This window comes from Vulpes lagopus, chromosome 11 (genome assembly GCF_018345385.1).
Source record: "Vulpes lagopus strain Blue_001 chromosome 11, ASM1834538v1, whole genome shotgun sequence".
NCBI classification, from domain to species: domain Eukaryota; kingdom Metazoa; phylum Chordata; class Mammalia; order Carnivora; family Canidae; genus Vulpes; species Vulpes lagopus.
Genome location: NC_054834.1, coordinates 95,563,727 through 95,582,571, shown reverse-complemented (window position 1 = coordinate 95,582,571; position 18,845 = coordinate 95,563,727). Strand labels below are relative to the sequence as shown.

Genomic DNA, 18,845 nt, shown 5'->3' with positions numbered 1-18,845 from the left:
GGAAAGAGTTCAACCATTATTTCTTCAAATAAGTTTTCTGTCCCTTTCTCTCTCTTTTCTCACTCTGGGACCCCTACATTTGAATCTTGCTGTGCTTGATGTTGTTCTATGAGTTGCTTCTTCACTTTTTAAGATTCTTTTTTCTTTGTTGTTGCTCTGTTTGGGTGAGTTCTACTGCCTTGTTGTCCGGGTTACTGATCCTTTCTTCTGCTTCATCTGATCTGCTTTTGATCCATCTAGTCTATTTTTCAGTTCAGTTACTGTATTTTTCAGTCCTTGTTTGTATTTTCCTACATTATATGTCTCTTTATTGGAGTTCTGTTTATTAATCTGTTCTTCTCCCAAGATTCATGAGCATCTTTATGACATTACTTTGAACTTTTTATCAGCTAAATGACTTCTCTCCATATCACTGAGATTTTTTTTCCTCAGATTTTGTCTTGTTCTTTGGTTTGGAACATAGTCCTCTGTTTCCTAAGCCTGACTCTCTGTTTTTCTATATTAGTCAAAACAGCTGTCTCTCCCAGTCTTGAAAAAGTGTTCACAGAAAGATTGAGGGGTGTGTTTCTGTCTGTTGCTGTGTACCCTGGGGGTAGTAACCTGTCAAGAACCATGTCTCCAATTGTTTCAGTCCTGTGGGCCCCAGAAATGCCAGTCCCCTGACCACCAGAGTCAGATGCTCAAGGGCCATCCCCTGTGTGGACTGCATGCATCCACTTGCTTTGGCAGGGCTGCGTGGAAGTGCTGGGCCAGGGCAAACTCACTTGCCAGGTTTAGCAGGGCCAGAGTCACAGGAGAAGGCAGGGCTGGGGTAAGCCTGCCCACTGGGATTAGCAGAGCAAGGCTGCAGGAGAGTACAGGTTTGGGGCTCGTGGTGCTAGCAAGAAGAATGTAAAAATGATGCCCACTAGTGACCCAAGAGCAAGGCAAGAGGAGTGCAGAATTGCACCTGTCAGCACCCTTGTCCCCAGAGAGGGATCCAGCAGAGCCCTTTTCTTCCAGCAGACGCCTTATGCCTCACCAATGAATCTCCTTTATATGTGGTCTAGGTGCCCTCTAACCTGCTGCTTTTGTGCTGAGTCATAGGGTGAGTGAGTGTGTATGCATGAGCCCTTCTAAAGGGGAGTCACAGTTTACTTCAGCCCTTTGGATCTCCTGGATGTGAGCCTCTCTGTTTGACCTGTCTCAGTGTGGTCTTTTTATCAGTCGTTGTGTAGGAGATGTTGAGCTAGTTTCATGTCTTTTTCAGAGAGAATTGTTCTATAGGTAGCTGTAGATTTGTTGTGTTCTGGATTTTCCTATACCACCATATTGACCTGCCCCCTCTGTGGTTGTTTTTTCAAAGAAAAGATTATGTAGTGTTTCTTAGACATATCTATGAACTTAAATGTGAAAAAAATTTATGTCTGTCTAAGTCAAAAAGCAGAAAGTCTATTAGTTTAAGTAGACTGATAGACTGACCTATATGCATTTTTAAGATGTCCCATTTGTAAGTACCTATTTTTATGTTTAAACTCTAACCAGACCACATACCTGCCTGATCACATCATCTCTTTCAGATAGTGTATACTTTTGAATGAGAGAAGTGTTTTAACTCAGAACATATTTTTAAAAAATTATTTATTCATGAGAGACAGAGAGAGAGAGAGAGGCAGAGACATAGGCAGAGGGAGAAGGGAGCTCCTCACAGGAAGCCTGGTGTGGGACTCGATCCCAGAACCCAGAGATCACACCCTGAGCCAAAGGCAGACGCTCAACCCAGGCAACCCCCTCAGAACGTATTTATTGCTCAGCAAAAGGCTAGTGTAATCTTACGTTGCAGATGTTCTTAGCCCTGTGTGAACATACTTCCTGAAGAATCCATCCCTTCTCCTGATATCTTACTTTCAGTATGCACAGTGCTCTCTCATTAGTGCACAAGAGCTGTGTAAAGTATAGGGGGGCGATCATTAGGATCCCTGTTGTCATATTAGGAAACCAAGGAATGGGAGGGAAGGTTATGATCTATCCAAGATTACAAAGTTAATGACAGTATAAATCAACAAGCCTAGAACCTTTACTCTTCCATACTACCTCCCTTCAGCCCATGGGTGTACACACCCATTGATGCAGTGAGAGGTCCACTTGTTAGTTGGAATATTTACAAACCCTAGGGCCAAGACTGGTAGCTAACCAGCCCGTATGCTGTGTCTTCCTCAGCAAACTGAGTTGCACATCTCTTAAGAGTTGTTGGAAATAGTATTTCCAATTGCCATCCCAGGAATCAGCAAGCTCCCAACTTGATGCTTGCATGCTTACATGAACACACATACATATGTGTACAAGTTCAGAGGACATATATTTATGTCAGAGTGGCTCATGATAGGTACACAGAGGTTTTGAACCACCTTTACCCTCGTTAGGGGTATGTGTAGTTTTTATCTATTTATATCCTACCACCCTGGCTTCTATCAGTGAGCCAGCAATGAGCAAATTGCAATTTATTCCTTTTAAGTTATCATGGTCATAGGCTATTTTAGAAAGGAACCATTTCTTTTATAAAGCAGTAGGAAATGCTGTTTTAGAAAGGAACCATAGCATTTCCCATTGCTTTATAAAATATCTAAGAATGTGTGGTTGATGGCTTGTGAGACAGTCACTATCTGTTCCTATTCCTCTTGAGTCAGTCCTGGTGACAGCTAATTCTGTGACTTTTATTAGCTTGGTTATTTTAAATGCACGTATTTTGCACTTCTGTTCAAGTTCCTGGTGTGGCCTCAAACTGAAGTTAGATTTTCATCAATCTCTGTAAGGGAAGACTTTATAATGAATTGTTCAGATTGTGGTTGGAGGGAAACAGTTCCAAACTACAGGAGAAAACAGATCAAAGAAGAAAGTAAACAGGAGACTGAGTACAAGCAGAGCCAGGTCCCCTGCCTTTTTGTGGACTCTGCCCCTGGGGTAGGATTTTGAGGGCAGGAGGTTGAATAGGTCTAATCCTGGTGCAACCCATTGGCCTCAGGCACATCAGAGGCCTGGTGACATCTCAGTATTACATCCTTTCTCTCCTAATTTTTGCTGTCCACTTTAGGTGGTTTATTTTCTCATTAAAAAAATAATGTGACGCAAGATTAACTAGAAGTGTTTATATTCTTTCCATTTCTGTTATATAGATAGATAGATAACCTTCATTCAAAATGAGATCTGTTCTCTTTTATTGTGTCATTTGTAATTCATTTCTAGAACAAAGAAACAACTTAGCACTGAAAAATGAAAACCTCCAAAAGTTTCAATATTAATGCTTCCCTTTCTTTATAAGAATAAATGGCAGATTGAAGAGGGAAATTTCACAATTAGAAGTTTAGGAGCTAATTTTGGTGATTTGGTAAAAAAAAATTTACCAAATGTGTTGTATGCAGTGGTGTTATCTAATGTGAGTGTCAAGATGTCAGATTAGACCAAATCCATTTAAGAGTTTAGAGCTGTGTATCATCGTGGTTTAATTTGAAATTTTATAGGTCTTTGTGTCTATTATTCCAGATCATAGCTATATTTGGTTAGACTTTTTTTGGTGTTCATATTTACATAGATAAGCCTGTTTAAAGTGTTGGATCTGTAGATAACTAGGGCTGACTAGTTTTTAAAATGCATTTAATGTATATAAATTACCAAATTTATCATGGGGTAGAATGTGAGAGAGGACGTAGTCTACAAAAGAAACCATTGTTTCTAAGACCAGGTCTGTTTCTTGTTTTTTGTTTTTGTTTTTGTTTTTAAAGATTTTATTTATTTATTCATGAGAGACACAGAGAGAGGTAGAGGCATAGACAGTGGGAGAAGCAGGCTCCCTGTGGGGTAGCCCAGTGTGGGACCCCAGGAACCCGGGGTCATGACCTGAGCCAAAGGTAGATGCTCAACGACTGAGCCAACCAGGTGCCCCAGTTTTTTTGTTTTTGAGTAGTTAATGCATTTCATGATTCAGAACTTAAAAGGAACAATAGGGTATGCTTTAAAAATTCAAGTACTCATTCCTCTTTCCAGGAGGCAACCTATGTTTTCATCTCTCAACTAAAGTCATTCTAATTTTAATAAACTTAGGTTAATATTGACATATTGGTGATCAGTGAGTACCTATATTTTATGTTTGGTTTAAAATTTTATTACCTGATCTTATTGCTTAAGAGCTTATAATTGTTTCTTCTTAACTATTTCCTTATTGGGCATTTACATTTTCTAAATCTAATTTTGTTACTCTTTAAAGTAACAAGTATATTTGCATATTCGTAGAATAGCAAACATATTAGCTTATTTGAAAAAATACAGATACTTTTTTTCCACTGAAAAATTACCATATTTTTATTTCACAATTTAATACTTCTGAAATTCTGTATATTCTGTAATTATCTTTACTGTGACTTTTCTCTGTGAAAAGCTGTTTGGTTGTTTTTTTAAGATTTTATTCATTTATTTATGAGAGACACACAGAGAGAGGCAGAGACACAGGCAGAGGGAGAGGCAGGCTCCATGCAGGGAGCCTGATGTGGGACCATCCTGGGACTCCAGGATCATGCCCTGGGCTGAAGGGAAGCGCTCAACCACTGAGCCACCTAGGCATCCCTGAAAAGCTGTTTTAAATGTAATAATATCACTATAATCAGTAGAAGCTTAAAATAGAAATGATATTTTCCTATATTTGTTTTTCAGAAAGGAAACAGTTAAGAATGTGATAAAACATAATCTTTGTTCTGTCTATTCTTTAGATTTCTTACTAAAGAGATTGGATTAATTGCCAGTTTTATTCCCCAATCCCACTGTCTCTAGTTTAACATGTATGAGATAGTGGTCAGTCTCAGAGTTTAGAAAAGGACAGTGCATATTTGCCATGAATATTTCCTTTTAAGTGTTATGAAATATCTGAAGTTTTAGCCAACTTAAATAACAGTCTTTATTTTTTCTAAAATTATTCAATGTTTCTGGGTAGTATTGGGGCCTCCATATTCCTAGGCCTATCATAAAGTGTTTTGAAATATAAATTTTTAAGGCATATACAGACTATGCAGTAGAGTAGCTAAGTGTGAAAATGAAACACACTCATAGATGTGCGCCTTACTAGAGTGTCATTGCTTTCTTGTTTACATGCTCACGTGTCAGATCTATATGTAAATGCAAATCAGTTTAGCTTTGTCCTTCTGTCCAGTGCATTGTCAGGACTTAGTATGCATTCTGGGTAACAGATCTTCCAAGCATACAACAGTTGATGTGTTAGATGGTACATGTACACTCAAAAAGAAATATGAAAAAAAAAAAAAAAGAAATGTGAAGAGTTGTTAAAGGAGTACAAATCTCCATAAACTAGCAATTATTTCCAAAAGGGTCTGATGAGGAGGGGCAGAGGACTCACAGGGCAAGGGACTGCTGGTTGCAGTACTCCTGCTCTGTGGGATGTTATACTTTACTAATGATTAAAAACATGAAAGGATTTTGTATTTATTTAAACATGATGTCCATATTTAATGAATGGCACCCAAGGTTTGACACCATTTGGTGGTGGCAAAGTTTGGGGATTATAATCAAAATTTGTGTTTCTATTCTTCTTTTTTTTTAATCTGCTTTAGTTTAGAACATAAGGTGTATTTTCCCAAAGATAGTCTTTTAACCATTATTTAAACAAAGATTTCAGGGAAGTAGTAAACTTTTTCAATTGGTTTGGTTTTTAATACTAGCTATGGGAGCAATTACTTGGATTATCATTTTAACATAATTTTTCACCCAGCAATCCTTTTGAAAGTATTGTTTGCTTAGATTGAAACATTGAAATGCTTCCTTCTCCCTGCAGTGCAGTAGATTAAGAGAACTAAACACAGGCAGATCAACATGTAAAATTGGGTCAGTTGTCATTCAGGAACTTGTGTGCCAATGGTATGGATTGTTGAGTGGGGAGTTGCAGGAAACCCAGAGAGAGACAGCAAATTGCTGCACCCCCTTGCTTGGTGGACAAAAAGAGGATTAGGGCCCTGGGGAATCCAGGACAGTAAGCTTCCACAAAGCCGAAAGGAATCTTGTGTCAGTGTTGGTGGTTGTGGACGTCGTGGTCGATAGGAGTAAGGGGTCAGGATTGGAGCAGGCATAGTTGAGGGGTTTATAGCCCCCGGACAGTTAGGAGAATAGGCTGAGACTTGCTACCTCTGGCAGTGGGACTGGGAGACCTGTGGGTTTTAGAAACATGAACAGGAATGCGGGTGAAGGTAGAGTGCTGAAGGGTCCATGAAGGCTGCTCGTGAGTTTTAAGGGTATTGTTTGTAGAACCTCTGTACGTCTGAATTATGGTGCCCCAGTGAGGCCTTTCCTGGTTCCTATTCCACGTGTGACATGCTATTGCAGTGAAGTTATGATTCTGTAGTATAATATGATTATATGACTGTGGTGATGATTGTGTAATATAAATAGCTATAGTTCAGATGAAGATGTACAAATGAGTTTATTCACTTTATGGAGATACATATATATGTTTTAAAAAAATTTATGTATATCTGTATATACGTATACCAATACAAACACATTTTTTTCTTATAAAAACTAAAAAAAAAAATTGGTAGCAGTTTTGTTAAACATTCTTTTTATCGCCCCCCTACTAGTTAACAGGTTTCAGATGCAAATACACCCTCATTATCCAAATTCAAATCCCTGTCACTCACCACCATTGTGGAGTGTAGCTTTGATTTGCCAGTTTTGTACTCATGGTAACTAGATGTTCCATTTCCCAGCAGAGTTTTTCTGGTTTTGTCTTGATACTGTAAGTGTCTTTCTGAATTCTCTCCTTTTAGCTGTGTATCTGTCTCAAGAGTTTTGCTCGGTATAGTATGTTTTAGAATTTGAACCAGGGGAGACTTTTCCCCTCTGACTTAAGACACCTCTGTGGGCCAAAGTTGTGTTAATTGCTGTACAATCCAAGGAAGCAGAAGCAGGTGGCTGAGCTAAGAGAAGGAAAGTGACCATTATAGATCCAATTTTTACCTCCAGCTTACAACCAGTCTTCTACTGTCTCTTTCCCTTTCATTGGGGAGCTCCCCATTGTCTCATCTGGCTTCACTTTTATTTTCCAAATGAGTTTATTAGTTTTGCCATCTTGGATATGGTTGGGTTGACCCCGGGAAGACTAGTTTGAGAACTACTGTTGACAACATTTCAAATCAAAACAAACCCAGGCATAGATTGGTTCGAAACTGAGTTTGGGATCATCCCTGTGAGCTCCTCTAGTACCGGCCAAAGAATGGGACTCTGTTCCCTTGTGAAGAGGGTGGAGTAGAGTGGTGCCATGTAGAGGCTTTTTCTGGATTTTTCTTGGTAACACTGCCAGTTGGTCTCTGATTCAGAAATCTGCTTTTCTGTCTCTCCTCCCTTGCCTACAGGCTGGTGGCTCTCAAGTCATCTTTACTAATCCGCTGGAGATAGTAAAGATTCGCCTGCAGGTAGCTGGCGAGATCACCACAGGACCCAGGGTCAGCGCCCTGAATGTACTCCGGGACCTGGGACTTTTTGGTCTGTATAAGGTGGGTAGATTCCCTTGGGTTATCTCAGTAGAGAGCTTGTAATGTACTCAATAGATTCGTGAAAGAATGTGGAAACCAGGCTTCTCCCTTCCCCTCAAAGTGGAAAAGCAATTTTGTCCAGCAGGGTAGTCCCTTGAGTACAAAATCAGACAAAAAGAAAAAATCAGGACACTTTTATTAGAGGCAGTGGGATATACAAACACACCCTCCTGTTGTCATCTTCAGCTTTACGAAGCTGCCAGCAGGGGGCTGACACTGCAGACCCGATGTCTTTGGGCTCCCAGCCTTTTATTTGATGGCAGGTTTGGGGAAACTTTCTTTGGTGTTCTCTTTGGTCTGTTTTAGGACTTCAAAATAGTCTTATGTTTATTTTGAGTCTGAGTTATCTCTATTGTTATCTTCCCAGTAGGAGCTTCTGTTTGTCTTAATAATTTGACCACAGTGAAACAGTAGTAGAGTTTGGTAGAATTCAGGTCTTTAAGAAGTTAAGTGGTGGGATTTGTCAATAATGAATTCCATTAAAAAAAAAAACAAAAAACAGAGTGTACTGTACTTTAGCAAAATGCCAGTCAACAGATTCCTTCCCTGCAGGTATACTTACTCCCATCATTACAGATCAGATGTAATGGAGCAGAAGCTATTATTTTTCTTAAACAAGGAAGAGTATTTCTTTCCATTCTTTTGCCTGGTATAAGGTGGGAATTCGTAAATTTGGCTGCTATTAGAGAACTGTTTCTACAGCATCTGATTTATTTATAGATCTATCACTGTAGGAATGCGTAAATTGGCTTCTATAGCTACAAATTGGAAATTAGAAATTCTCTAGATTAGAATCATACAGGTACAGGGCTCTTAGGAGACCAGTAAACCAATGATGCCTACCTTGAGAGAGTTCTGTACACATTCCTTCCCCTTCACCCCCAAATTTCCATCCTTTTTGAAATTCCCTTTGAGAGCTAAATTTTTTAATACTGTTTCTGCCTGTATCATCCTTCAGAGAGTTCTTGAATTTTTTTTTTTTAATGTTTGAGTTTGTCTTTTGAAAACAACCATTGGAGAAACAAGTGCCAAAGATGGATTATTCAGGTGGCTAGGTCAAGCTCTGTCCTGTGAATAGCCCGGGCTGTGCCCAAGCTGGGGAAAGTGTTTATTGTTACTCAGTCCCCGAGATAAGCCATCACTGGGTAGCTTTCTATTCCCGTGGAAACTTCTGCTAAAATAATTCGACCCAGTTCCCCCAATCTGCTGTTTAGGACATGGGGACTGAGGAGGGAAGATTGGTGGTTTCTTTTTCCCCTTCCCTAGAATGGTCACCTTTCTTTTCCATTGCCACTGCCTATAACTTAACTGGCACTTCATGGGCTCTGTGCTGTATAGATTGAATGGGTAGATTGTTGGTTTTGGGGGGTGCCTTTGCTGGTTGCTTTGGAATCTAGCTATTAACATTGGGTTTCCAAGTCTGTTCCCACTCATGCCCCTCCCCCTCGCATCCACCAAAGCCACACAGAACAAACAGCCTGGAAATGCCAGGAAATTCTTAGTTGTCATGATAACATCATTACCCAGTTAACTAACTCTGGGTCCCCAGGGTCTACCAGTTTTTCTCAAACTTTGAGCCGTATATAGTTCCTGTGCCCCTCTCATTTCTCCCCCATTTCCATTCCACATCAGTCCCCATGCTGTTTGAGGGAGCACCTAGGGCGTGTCACCCTGGATCCCTTGTGGGCATTCATGGCCCTGTTTACACAACCATTTTGCACTATTTCCTCACTTGTGACAGGGTGCCAAAGCGTGTTTCCTCCGAGACATTCCCTTCTCTGCAATCTATTTTCCTGTTTATGCTCATTGCAAACTACTTCTGGCTGATGAAAATGGACACGTGGGAGGTATAAATCTCCTTGCAGCTGGAGCCATGGCAGGTAACTACAATTTTTTTTAACACCTCCCCCCCCCCCCCAATTCTTTAAGAAGTACAGAATCTCTGTGCACTGTCTGCCTTTATTTCTGGAAGGGTTATTGTTTGTATCTGACTTAGTTTAAATATGATCGCTTTTTCTCCTTTGTGGGATGTGCTTTAATTCTGATGAGAGTTAATTACATTTGCATAATGTGGATAAACAGCGTAATGCAGCTTAGCAACTCAGAGCCAAATTAGATCTGCCCATCTAAATTGGGCTTTCATCATTAACGTGCTTCTTAGCCTCTCGTGCCCCTGAAACCTTGGGTGCAGCCAAGCTAAGCATTGAGGTGGAAGAGTTCTTCATCAAATCAGTTGCTTCATTGTACCTCATGGGATGCCCAGGTCTAGCATGCCTCACTTGCTATTTCTGCCTGATGGAGTCTACATGATTTGGCTCCAAATTGAGCTTTCTTCATGATACTATCGATGTTCCTTCTACCATCGTTTTCATTAGATACAAGTAAGCAATACTTCCCAGCAAACTACCCTATACTCAATTGGTATCTCTTCTCTGTCCCTTAACACTTCCTTTAGTAATAATTCTTTGTGGAAGTTTTATTTTCTGTACTAGCCTGGGAGCTTTTGAGGGCAAGATTCTCATTTTCTTCATTCTTGCTTTCCCTTCATGGCCAGCATAGTAATAAAAGGAGATTGGATGTCAGTGGAACAAATGACAATCTTCATCTGGTCTGAGTTCCCAAATTAGACACAAAAGAGATAACATTTGAAAGAGGAGCCTAACATATGCAGGAAGGTAGTAAGATGTTTCCTTCTGATCTCACAGGTCTAGCCTTCTTCTTGAAGGAGCTAGCTTGAGATAGAAGGGGAGGGCCAGATGTCCTTGGCCGCACCAGCACTCAGAAATGACGGGAAGGTAAAGGCTGTGTGTCTGCCACCCATTACCACAGGTCAGGGATAGAAACGTGAAGGGTGAACACAAACTCAGACGCAGTATCCAGATGCTCAGTATAGGTCTGCCAGCCTGGGCTCATGGTATCGTGTAGCTCTCACTGGGTTCATTCTCCTCCAGTGCCCTGGCGGGACAGCGGGACAGCCTGCTGAGCACTTCCGGAAGTGCAGTGTGTGTGGTGGGGTTCGGTGGTGTGTTGGGAAGGACCATGTTCTAGTTCTCATCCGTGAAGACAGGGAATGACTCGTGAAGGTTAAGAAACTCTCCCAGGGAGCTCCAAGCCCTTATTTGGGGTCCACCAAATCCTTTGTCCTCTGGCATTTGTTACTTTAGTCAGTTGAAAGCCAGAAAAGCGGCCTGCTCCATGTTGGCACTAAGTGCTCATCCAGCCCCTTTTTGGTCGCCAGAGTCTCCCAGATTGCTTGATTGATTTTTAAAGATTTTATTTATTTATTCATGAGAGACACAGACAGAGAGGCAGAGACACAAGTAGAGGGAGAAGCAGGCTCCATGCCGGGAGCCCGACGTGGGACTCGATCCCGGGTCTCCAGGATCAGACCCTGGGCCGAAGGCGGTGCTAAACCACTGAGCCACTCGGGCTGCCCAGTCTCCCAGTTTTAAATGGGGCCAACACATTCTCCCTCCAAGCTTTTGCTTGTGCTTTCTAGTCAGCAGCAAAAATCCAGCCAAAGAACAGTCTAATCGTGGACAGGCATTTTGCCAGTGGCTGATGGAACCAAGTTAACATTTCCATGGAACTGTCAGCACCAACTTCTTCCCCAGATATTTGATGTTAGTTTTCAGAATGAGAGATTATTTTTTCTAATTTTTACCGATAAAGCCTTACTGGCAGGCCCTCAGAACGCTTAGAATTCAGAACATTCCAACGACAGGCAAATTACCTGGTTTCATCTGAATACAGTGCAGGGCCACGTGGAGGGGAGGTATCTGCATCCTCCTGTAACAGGCTCCCACAAGCCCGCCAGCTCCATCCGCTTAGGCATGATTTGGTGATATTCAGGCCAAATTGAATATCAACCCTCTGAGGAAGGTTATCTTGCTCCTTTGTTCCTTGCTTTGTTCTCTAAGTGAGAGATGTGGTTGTGAAATCCATCTTGGGTATCCCGCTGCAGATTAATATCGGCATGAGCAGGAGTTTAGGCACAGGGGATAGATGATAAGGCCTTTGGATGATCAGTTCTGCTGTTGCTCCAGTGGTAATGACTTCTGTCATGTAAGCATGTCTGAAAAGAGTCCCAGTCAACTCTTGAGTTGGCCCCTTAAACACGCGAATGGATGTGAGTATTGACATTCACCTTGCACCGTAAGGTGACAAGAATAAGCAAGAAGCACTAGCATCTCATTAAACTGACAGTGTCCAGTGTCCTCATTTCTTATTATATACTAAAATACTTCTATCTTATTTACCAAAAAAAAAAAAAAAAAAAAAAAAAGGAGGTGATATAATTGAATCCTAAAAGGGAATACTTGGGAATTGTCCTAGTAATATTGCTGCAGTTTTTCCTGTCATAGTTCTTTGGTATCATGCAATGTAGCATGATTTTCCTAATTCAGAAAGAAAAAAGAATTTTGTTCCACACTGAAGCAACTAATAGGTTTGTGTGTCCTTTTTGCCACGAGTGCCTGGGCATCTATTTAAGAAACTTTGAGTTAGAGCAGTTAGAGTTGCTAATCATATTGTTAGACGTTAGCAGTATTTCTGTTCTTTATGAGGTACGTTGGATGACTTAAATGTGCCTTTCTCCTGAAAGGTGTGCCTGCTGCTTCTCTGGTGACCCCCGCCGATGTCATCAAGACAAGACTGCAAGTGGCCGCCCGTGCAGGCCAGACGACATACAGTGGTGTCATTGACTGTTTCAGGAAGATACTCCGGGAAGAGGGGCCCTCAGCATTTTGGAAGGGGACCGCAGGTAAGGGCTAGGGCCTTAGAGAATGGCTGGCCAGTGTTAGGGACCTGCTTCCATTACTTGTTGCCTTTGCCACAGTCATATTAAGTATCCCCTCTCCCGTCTCTTTTTCAGCTCGAGTGTTTCGATCTTCTCCCCAGTTTGGTGTTACTCTGGTCACCTATGAACTTCTCCAGCGGTGGTTTTACATTGATTTTGGAGGCCTGTAAGTGCAGCTGTTCAACTCCTTGTGAAAGAAAGCACCAAAACCAAAATAGGTTTTTGTTCAGCAGACAGAGGCATTGTTGGGATTCTTAGAACTGGTAGGACAGAGAATCCTACAGGACCAATGCATTTAAAACAAACAGTGGGCTTGAGAAGCTTCAGTATTAGGGGAATAAGATCTCGGTAGGGTGACATCATGCAGTGTTAAGCAGCGACTTGGGGAAAGTGAAGGCAAGTCGCAAATTAAAATGTTATGTGAATAAATTGTCTTTTGTAGTGTAAGTAAATACAGAGCTTTATGGATTTAAGTCCTTATTATTTGAATTTTATCACATGGCCTTTACACCAGATGTAATGTAAATTTGTATTAGTAAGGCTTTTATGAACTTTCTTTCCAAGACTCAGTCAAGCTCTTTCACACCTCTGAGACTTCATTATTCACCATGATTATTAGATAGATATAGATGTTATTAGAGCTAAAAACCAGAAAAAACAGGTTCAGAGAAAGAATATGCCTATAGACATAATCACTGGTGAGATCTAGATCAGAAATTGAGCCAGTCCTGGGAAGAAAGGGAATTACTTGTTGAATCTGCTGGGTGGGCAAGCAGGCAATAATTAGCTTTTCAGCAGATGATCAAATCTGATATCTGGGTCTTTACCTCATCAACCTTTTACCCTCTTCCTTGCTCAGAGGCCAAATAGGGAACTAGCTGTTGAGCCACGAAGTAGAGGGATTTTTCCAAAGTAGGAAGTAAGAACAGCAATCTTAGAATTCCAGGGTCTTTTGTGTTTTCACATTCTGTAAGAGTAAGAATCGTATCTATGTCTCTTTAAATTTAATGATTACCTTCATGAGTCTACTTTTAAAAAGTTAGCCTTTTAAACTATGTCAAAATAAAAGAAAGATGCAAACTTTTTATGACTAATTTATGCTTAGTGCAGAAAATTTGGAAAATGTGGAAGTATAAAAGAGAAGATCACTCACAATCCTACTTCTCAGAGAGTGTTAATGTTTAAGTGTATTTTCTTCTGATCTTTTTTCTGTGGCTCTATTTATAAATTGAAGCCATTTCTCTTCCAAATAAAAAAAAAATGTGAAAGTGTTACTTTGAAAGCAGCTATAAGTCATGACAAATGTAGCATAGATGACAAGGAAGTAGCCGGACAAACACTCCTCTCTGTGGCACGTGGGGGGAGACTGAAAATGTTCTTGCCTCCTCACGTGCCACCCGCATCAGTCTGGAGCCTCTAACCATTGGCTTTTTCCTATCAACAGCAAACCGTCTGGCTCAGAACCAACACCTAAGTCACGCATCGCAGACCTTCCTCCTGCCAATCCTGATCACATCGGTGGATACAGACTTGCCACAGCCACTTTCGCGGGCATTGAAAACAAGTTTGGCCTTTATCTTCCCAAATTTAAATCTCCTAGTGTTGCTGTAGTTCAGTCAAAGGCAGTGGCGGCGGCAGCTCAGTGATGGGACAACCATTGAGGGTGGCAAAATGGTGCCCTGGAGAAAGAAGCCTAGAAGAGCAGCCCTGTAACGTACCCAGTCAGCTGCATGGTGCTGGCTGAGCTGAGGAGGCAAACTATTCTTTCTATATGACATATACATATATTTGTTTATAAAATAATCATTTGCCCAGGAAAAAGCAACAATGCAGTTTCAAGCTTTAGTGTTAAGTGTTGAGATGTTTTCTAAGCTCTGGCATGAATTAGTGTTCTAGACTGCTTTGCACAGCTTGCACTTCTAGTGACTGTACATATTGTACATCTTTGTACAGAGACATCTTGGCACCTCATCCCAACAAATCACGTTTATAGAATGTAATGCGGTTCTAAGTGGCTTGAAATGTACAGAATGTTTTGAAAGTGTTTTATTAAGAGTCACACAAAAATAAATGTATTAAAATTAAATTCATTCTCTTATTGGTGGCTTATGGAAATAAAGCATCAATATTGGATGTATTTAATTTCCAGTTTGTTTTCCATTCTGGAATAAAAAGGTATTTGCTGATAGGAGGCATAATGAGACCAAGTGCTTACACCATTGATGAAGAGAGTCTTTGGAAAAGATGCATGCTAGCAGATGCAGAGGAGCAGGCTAATGACTTGTGTGTGCTGATGTGTTTCTATTTGTATTTAACACGTGTGTAGATTCTCCTCTGTTCATCAATCAAAATGCATTTTCTAGACAGCTCCCCTCCTGTCAGTGTGCATATGGAAACAGGGATGTCTCCCGCATTACTGACTTAGTTTGCTTTCCTCTGACACAGCAAGGCAGGGGCCTAGCTTTCAAGATTAAAGGATACTTTGGCAATTTTTCTTCATGTGGATATGATCCCCCTCAAAATAAAATGCACACCAAAATGTATGGACGTAGTTGGATTTTCCTTCATAAATACACTGATAGTGCTTATATTTTGATTCACTACCAGTTCCCAAATAACTCATGATCAGGTTTCCCTCTTTCCCACTTCTGTAGGAAATTATTTGATTTGGAAAGGGCTATGGGAGTGAGGGGAGGGAAGAAGAAAAAGAGAAGATGTATCTTGTGATTTTTTTTTTTTTTTTTTTTTTTGTGGAGTCTTGGTTCTTCCTTATGAATCCAAATCCAAACTACTTATTCCAAAAGTCACTCACCAAGGGTATGATTACTAATTTAGGTCTAAACATGCATCTTGACAGCCACATCTACACTTTGCTATGGTTGTGATTTGATGTGTACATCAGAATTTACTTTAGCAAAGTGCTTTGGGAAAAACATTATTGCTTTTGCCAATGAGCCAGGATATGAGAATGTATGCAAATATTTTCCGGGGGCAAACTTGGAGATAGACCCAGTCACTTAGAATCCTACACAGCACTTATCACTTGATGGCTGACAGCCCTGTAACACAACCGTAGGCTCTCAGGCCCCCAAGGAACAAAAGACTTAGCTTTGAAAGCAAGTTATTTCCAAATGTATTCAGTTCTCATTGGAATGGAATAAATAGCAATACAGTTGTTTCCTATTACCACCTGTTAAAAAATATGCAAGTAGTCCATGGATATGTTCTTATAAAAGATTCATGGAATATCTGTGTATATAGTTGACCTTTGAACAACTTGGGGGCATGGGGCACCAACCCCTGTGCAGTGGGAAACTGGCATATACTGACTCCTTGAAAACGGAACTACTAATACCTTACTACTGACCAGAATCCTTAAACCAATAGCATAACCAGTCACTTAACACATATTTTGTTTATGTTGTATGTATTAGATTATTCTTATAATGAAGTAAGCTAGAGAAAAGAAAGTGTTAAGAAATCATAATGAAAGTACATTTACAGTATCGTATTGAAAAAAATCCACATAAAAGTGAACCGATCGCACAATTTGAACCCAAGCTGTTCGAGGGTCAACTATATAGAGTAAGATGTGAAAGCGCCCTCTTCACCCTGCTTCTCCCTGCCTGAGAGGTAATCACTAACAGGTTAGAGTCTAAATTTGTAGTCTGTTTTTCATACATCTTTATATAAAAAATATATATACATGTTTATATCTTAAAAACAGGGTTATGCTATGTGTGTATTGTTCTGTGACTTAGGTTCACTTAATATCTTTGAGATGTTTCCATGCCCATTCATAAAGATTTATCTTAGTTTTTAACAGCTGCATAGGATTCCATTGTGTGGGTTCTGACACTTTTCATAAATACTTCCTTATTGACATTGATTTTTTTTCACTATTGCAAGCACTACTGTAGTGTATATCTTTTACACTGGTATACATCTTTTAGTACATATATTTTGAGTACATGCGCTAGTATTTCATTGGGATATTTAAAATTGGAACTGATAATTCACAAGATATGGGTTTTGCATTTTTGTATATATTGCCACATTGTTCTTCAGAAAGGCTTTACTAATTTACTTTCCTACTGACAGCGTATAAGAATGCCTTTTTCTTTATAACTGCAGAAATGGGTATTAGCAGTCTTATATTTTAAGTAAATCATGATAGGTGATCACTGTTATTTTAATTCTCATTTTCTTAATTACTTAAAAGGTTGAATGTTTTTTCATATTTACTGGCTATTTGTATATTTTCTTATTGTGGAATATATAGAAAGTACATGAGATGTACATGTATGTATGTATATACACACATAGTTTAAAGTCTTAAAGTGAGCACCCATGTAACTACCCATGTCACAAAATACACCTCAGAAATTCCCACATATGATCGTCTCCATCACCTTCCTTGTCTCCTCTTTAACACCAGCCCTACTTTCTTCATTTCTTTATAGTTTACACTCATACATGTATACATATACTCCTAAATACAATATTTAGTTCCTGTTTTTGAAATTTATATGATCAAATTATATTGTAGACTTTTGAAACTTGTTTTCTTTTGCTAAACATGTTTATAAGATTCATCCATATAATCGTATATATCTATACTTATTCCATTATATGAATATAATTTTTCCATTTTACTCTGGACATCTGAGTGGTTTCTAATTTGAGGATATTACAAACAGTGCTGCTCTGGATATATTGTCTGTGTATTCTAGAGTATGCACTTTTTTTATTTTTAGGTTTATTTAATCTATACACCCAGCACGGGGCTCGAATTTATAATCCCAAGATCTAGTCGCATGCTCCCCCAGGCTTCTAGAGTATGCACTTTTAAAAGGATATATACCTACGAGTAGAACAACAGAGGCACAGGTTTGTTAGATTCTTGCCAGATCACGCCAAACTATTTCCCAGAGATTCTTTTTTTTTTTTTAATATTTTATTTATTTATTCATGAGAATACATAGGAGAGAGAGAGAGAGGCAGAGACACAGGCAGAGGGAGGAGCAGGCTCCATGCTGGGAGCCCGACGTGGGACTCGATCCCTGGTCTCCAGGATCACGCCCCGGGCTGAAGGCGGCGCTAAACCTCTGAGCCACCCAGGCTGCCCTTTCCCAGAGATTCTTGTACTGATTTATATTCCCCTAAGGGGATATTGGCTTCTTAATTTTTACCAATCTGTTGGGTGTATAGTGTTATCTCATTGTGGTCTTACTTAGCATTTTCCTTATGTCAAATGAGGCTGAACACCCTTCATATATTCATATATACTGCCCCATTGTTCTTCAAAAAGACTTATTTACTTTTCCTGCTGACAGCATATGAGAACGCCAACATGTTTACCGGCTAATTAGATGTCATCTTTGGTGAGTGCAGTATGTGTTAAAGTTTTGTGTCCATTTTTTCCCCAGTAATTTGCAGAGGATTCTTATATATATCTTGGATACTACTCTCTGAGTTGTATTTGCAAGATCTTTCCCCAATTTGTGGCTTGTCCTTTCACAGTGTTTTTGATATATTAACATTTTAATATGTTCACATATATTTCTACCTTATGGTTAAAATGTTTTATATTTCACTTAAAAATTATTCTCTCTCTAGCTCATGAATATGGTTATTTCATTCATAAATGCTTTATAGTTTTGTGTCTCACATTGAGGTTTCATCCTACTTAGAAATGATTTCAGCATGTGGTATGAGGTAATTTTTTTGTGTCTTTATATGGTTAGTCTGTTGCAGCACTGTTTATTGAAAAGACCTTCTATTCCCTACTGCTTTGAAGTGCCTTCTCCAGCTATATATTGAGTGTTGATATGTACAGACATCTCTTTCTGGACTATTTATTTGTTTTATTGGTCTTCCCCTGTGCCAATATACACTCTCTTCATTACTCTATCTTGAAAAGAAGTTTTGTTATGTAGTACTCCAGGTCCTTTCACCTTGTTATTCTTCAAGAGCTTGTGGCTTTTCTTGGTTCTTTGCTCTTTCATATCCATTTTAGAAACAGCTTGTGAATTTCCTCCTAAAGACTGAGCAAACCAAACACAATGAGATTTTAATTGGAGTTGCAATGAATCTATAGGCCATATGGGGAGAATTTACATCATTATACTGGACCTTCTAGTCCATGAACATGATATATCTCTTATTTAAGTCTTTTTAATGTCAGAATAAAATTTTATTATCACCAGAGGTCTTGTATATTGTGTATATATATTCATTTCTAGGTATGTCATAATTTAGATAGTATTATATCTTTTTAAAAAGTCATTCCTGGTATATAGAAATGTAATTGAGTTTCCTTCCCACTTTTTATTTTCAAAGATTACAAATCTGAAAAGTTTGAAGTTGAAGAGGTAGTATGAAACTCTGAACATGTTTCAACTAGATTCACTTATTTACACTTTTCCATGCATTCTTTATCTTTGCAAATACAGTTATTTTTGCTGAACCATTTGCAA

At 39.5% G+C, this 18,845-nt stretch overlaps 1 protein-coding gene across 2 annotated transcripts in view; it reads left to right on the top strand.

The window, feature by feature from the left end:
• The window catches only part of SLC25A12 (solute carrier family 25 member 12), a 99,062-nt gene extending 84,153 nt beyond the window's left edge, over nt 1-14,909 (top strand). For both annotated transcript variants that reach the window (XM_041721755.1, XM_041721756.1), the window contains 5 exons: nt 7,389-7,529; nt 9,310-9,448; nt 12,172-12,330; nt 12,442-12,532; nt 13,811-14,909. In XM_041721755.1, the coding sequence (XP_041577689.1) occupies nt 7,389-7,529; nt 9,310-9,448; nt 12,172-12,330; nt 12,442-12,532; nt 13,811-14,012 (732 nt within the window). In that variant the 3' untranslated portion in view covers nt 14,013-14,909. The remainder of the gene's footprint in view (nt 1-7,388; nt 7,530-9,309; nt 9,449-12,171; nt 12,331-12,441; nt 12,533-13,810) is intronic.
• Nucleotides 14,910-18,845: the final 3,936 nt, after the last annotated feature.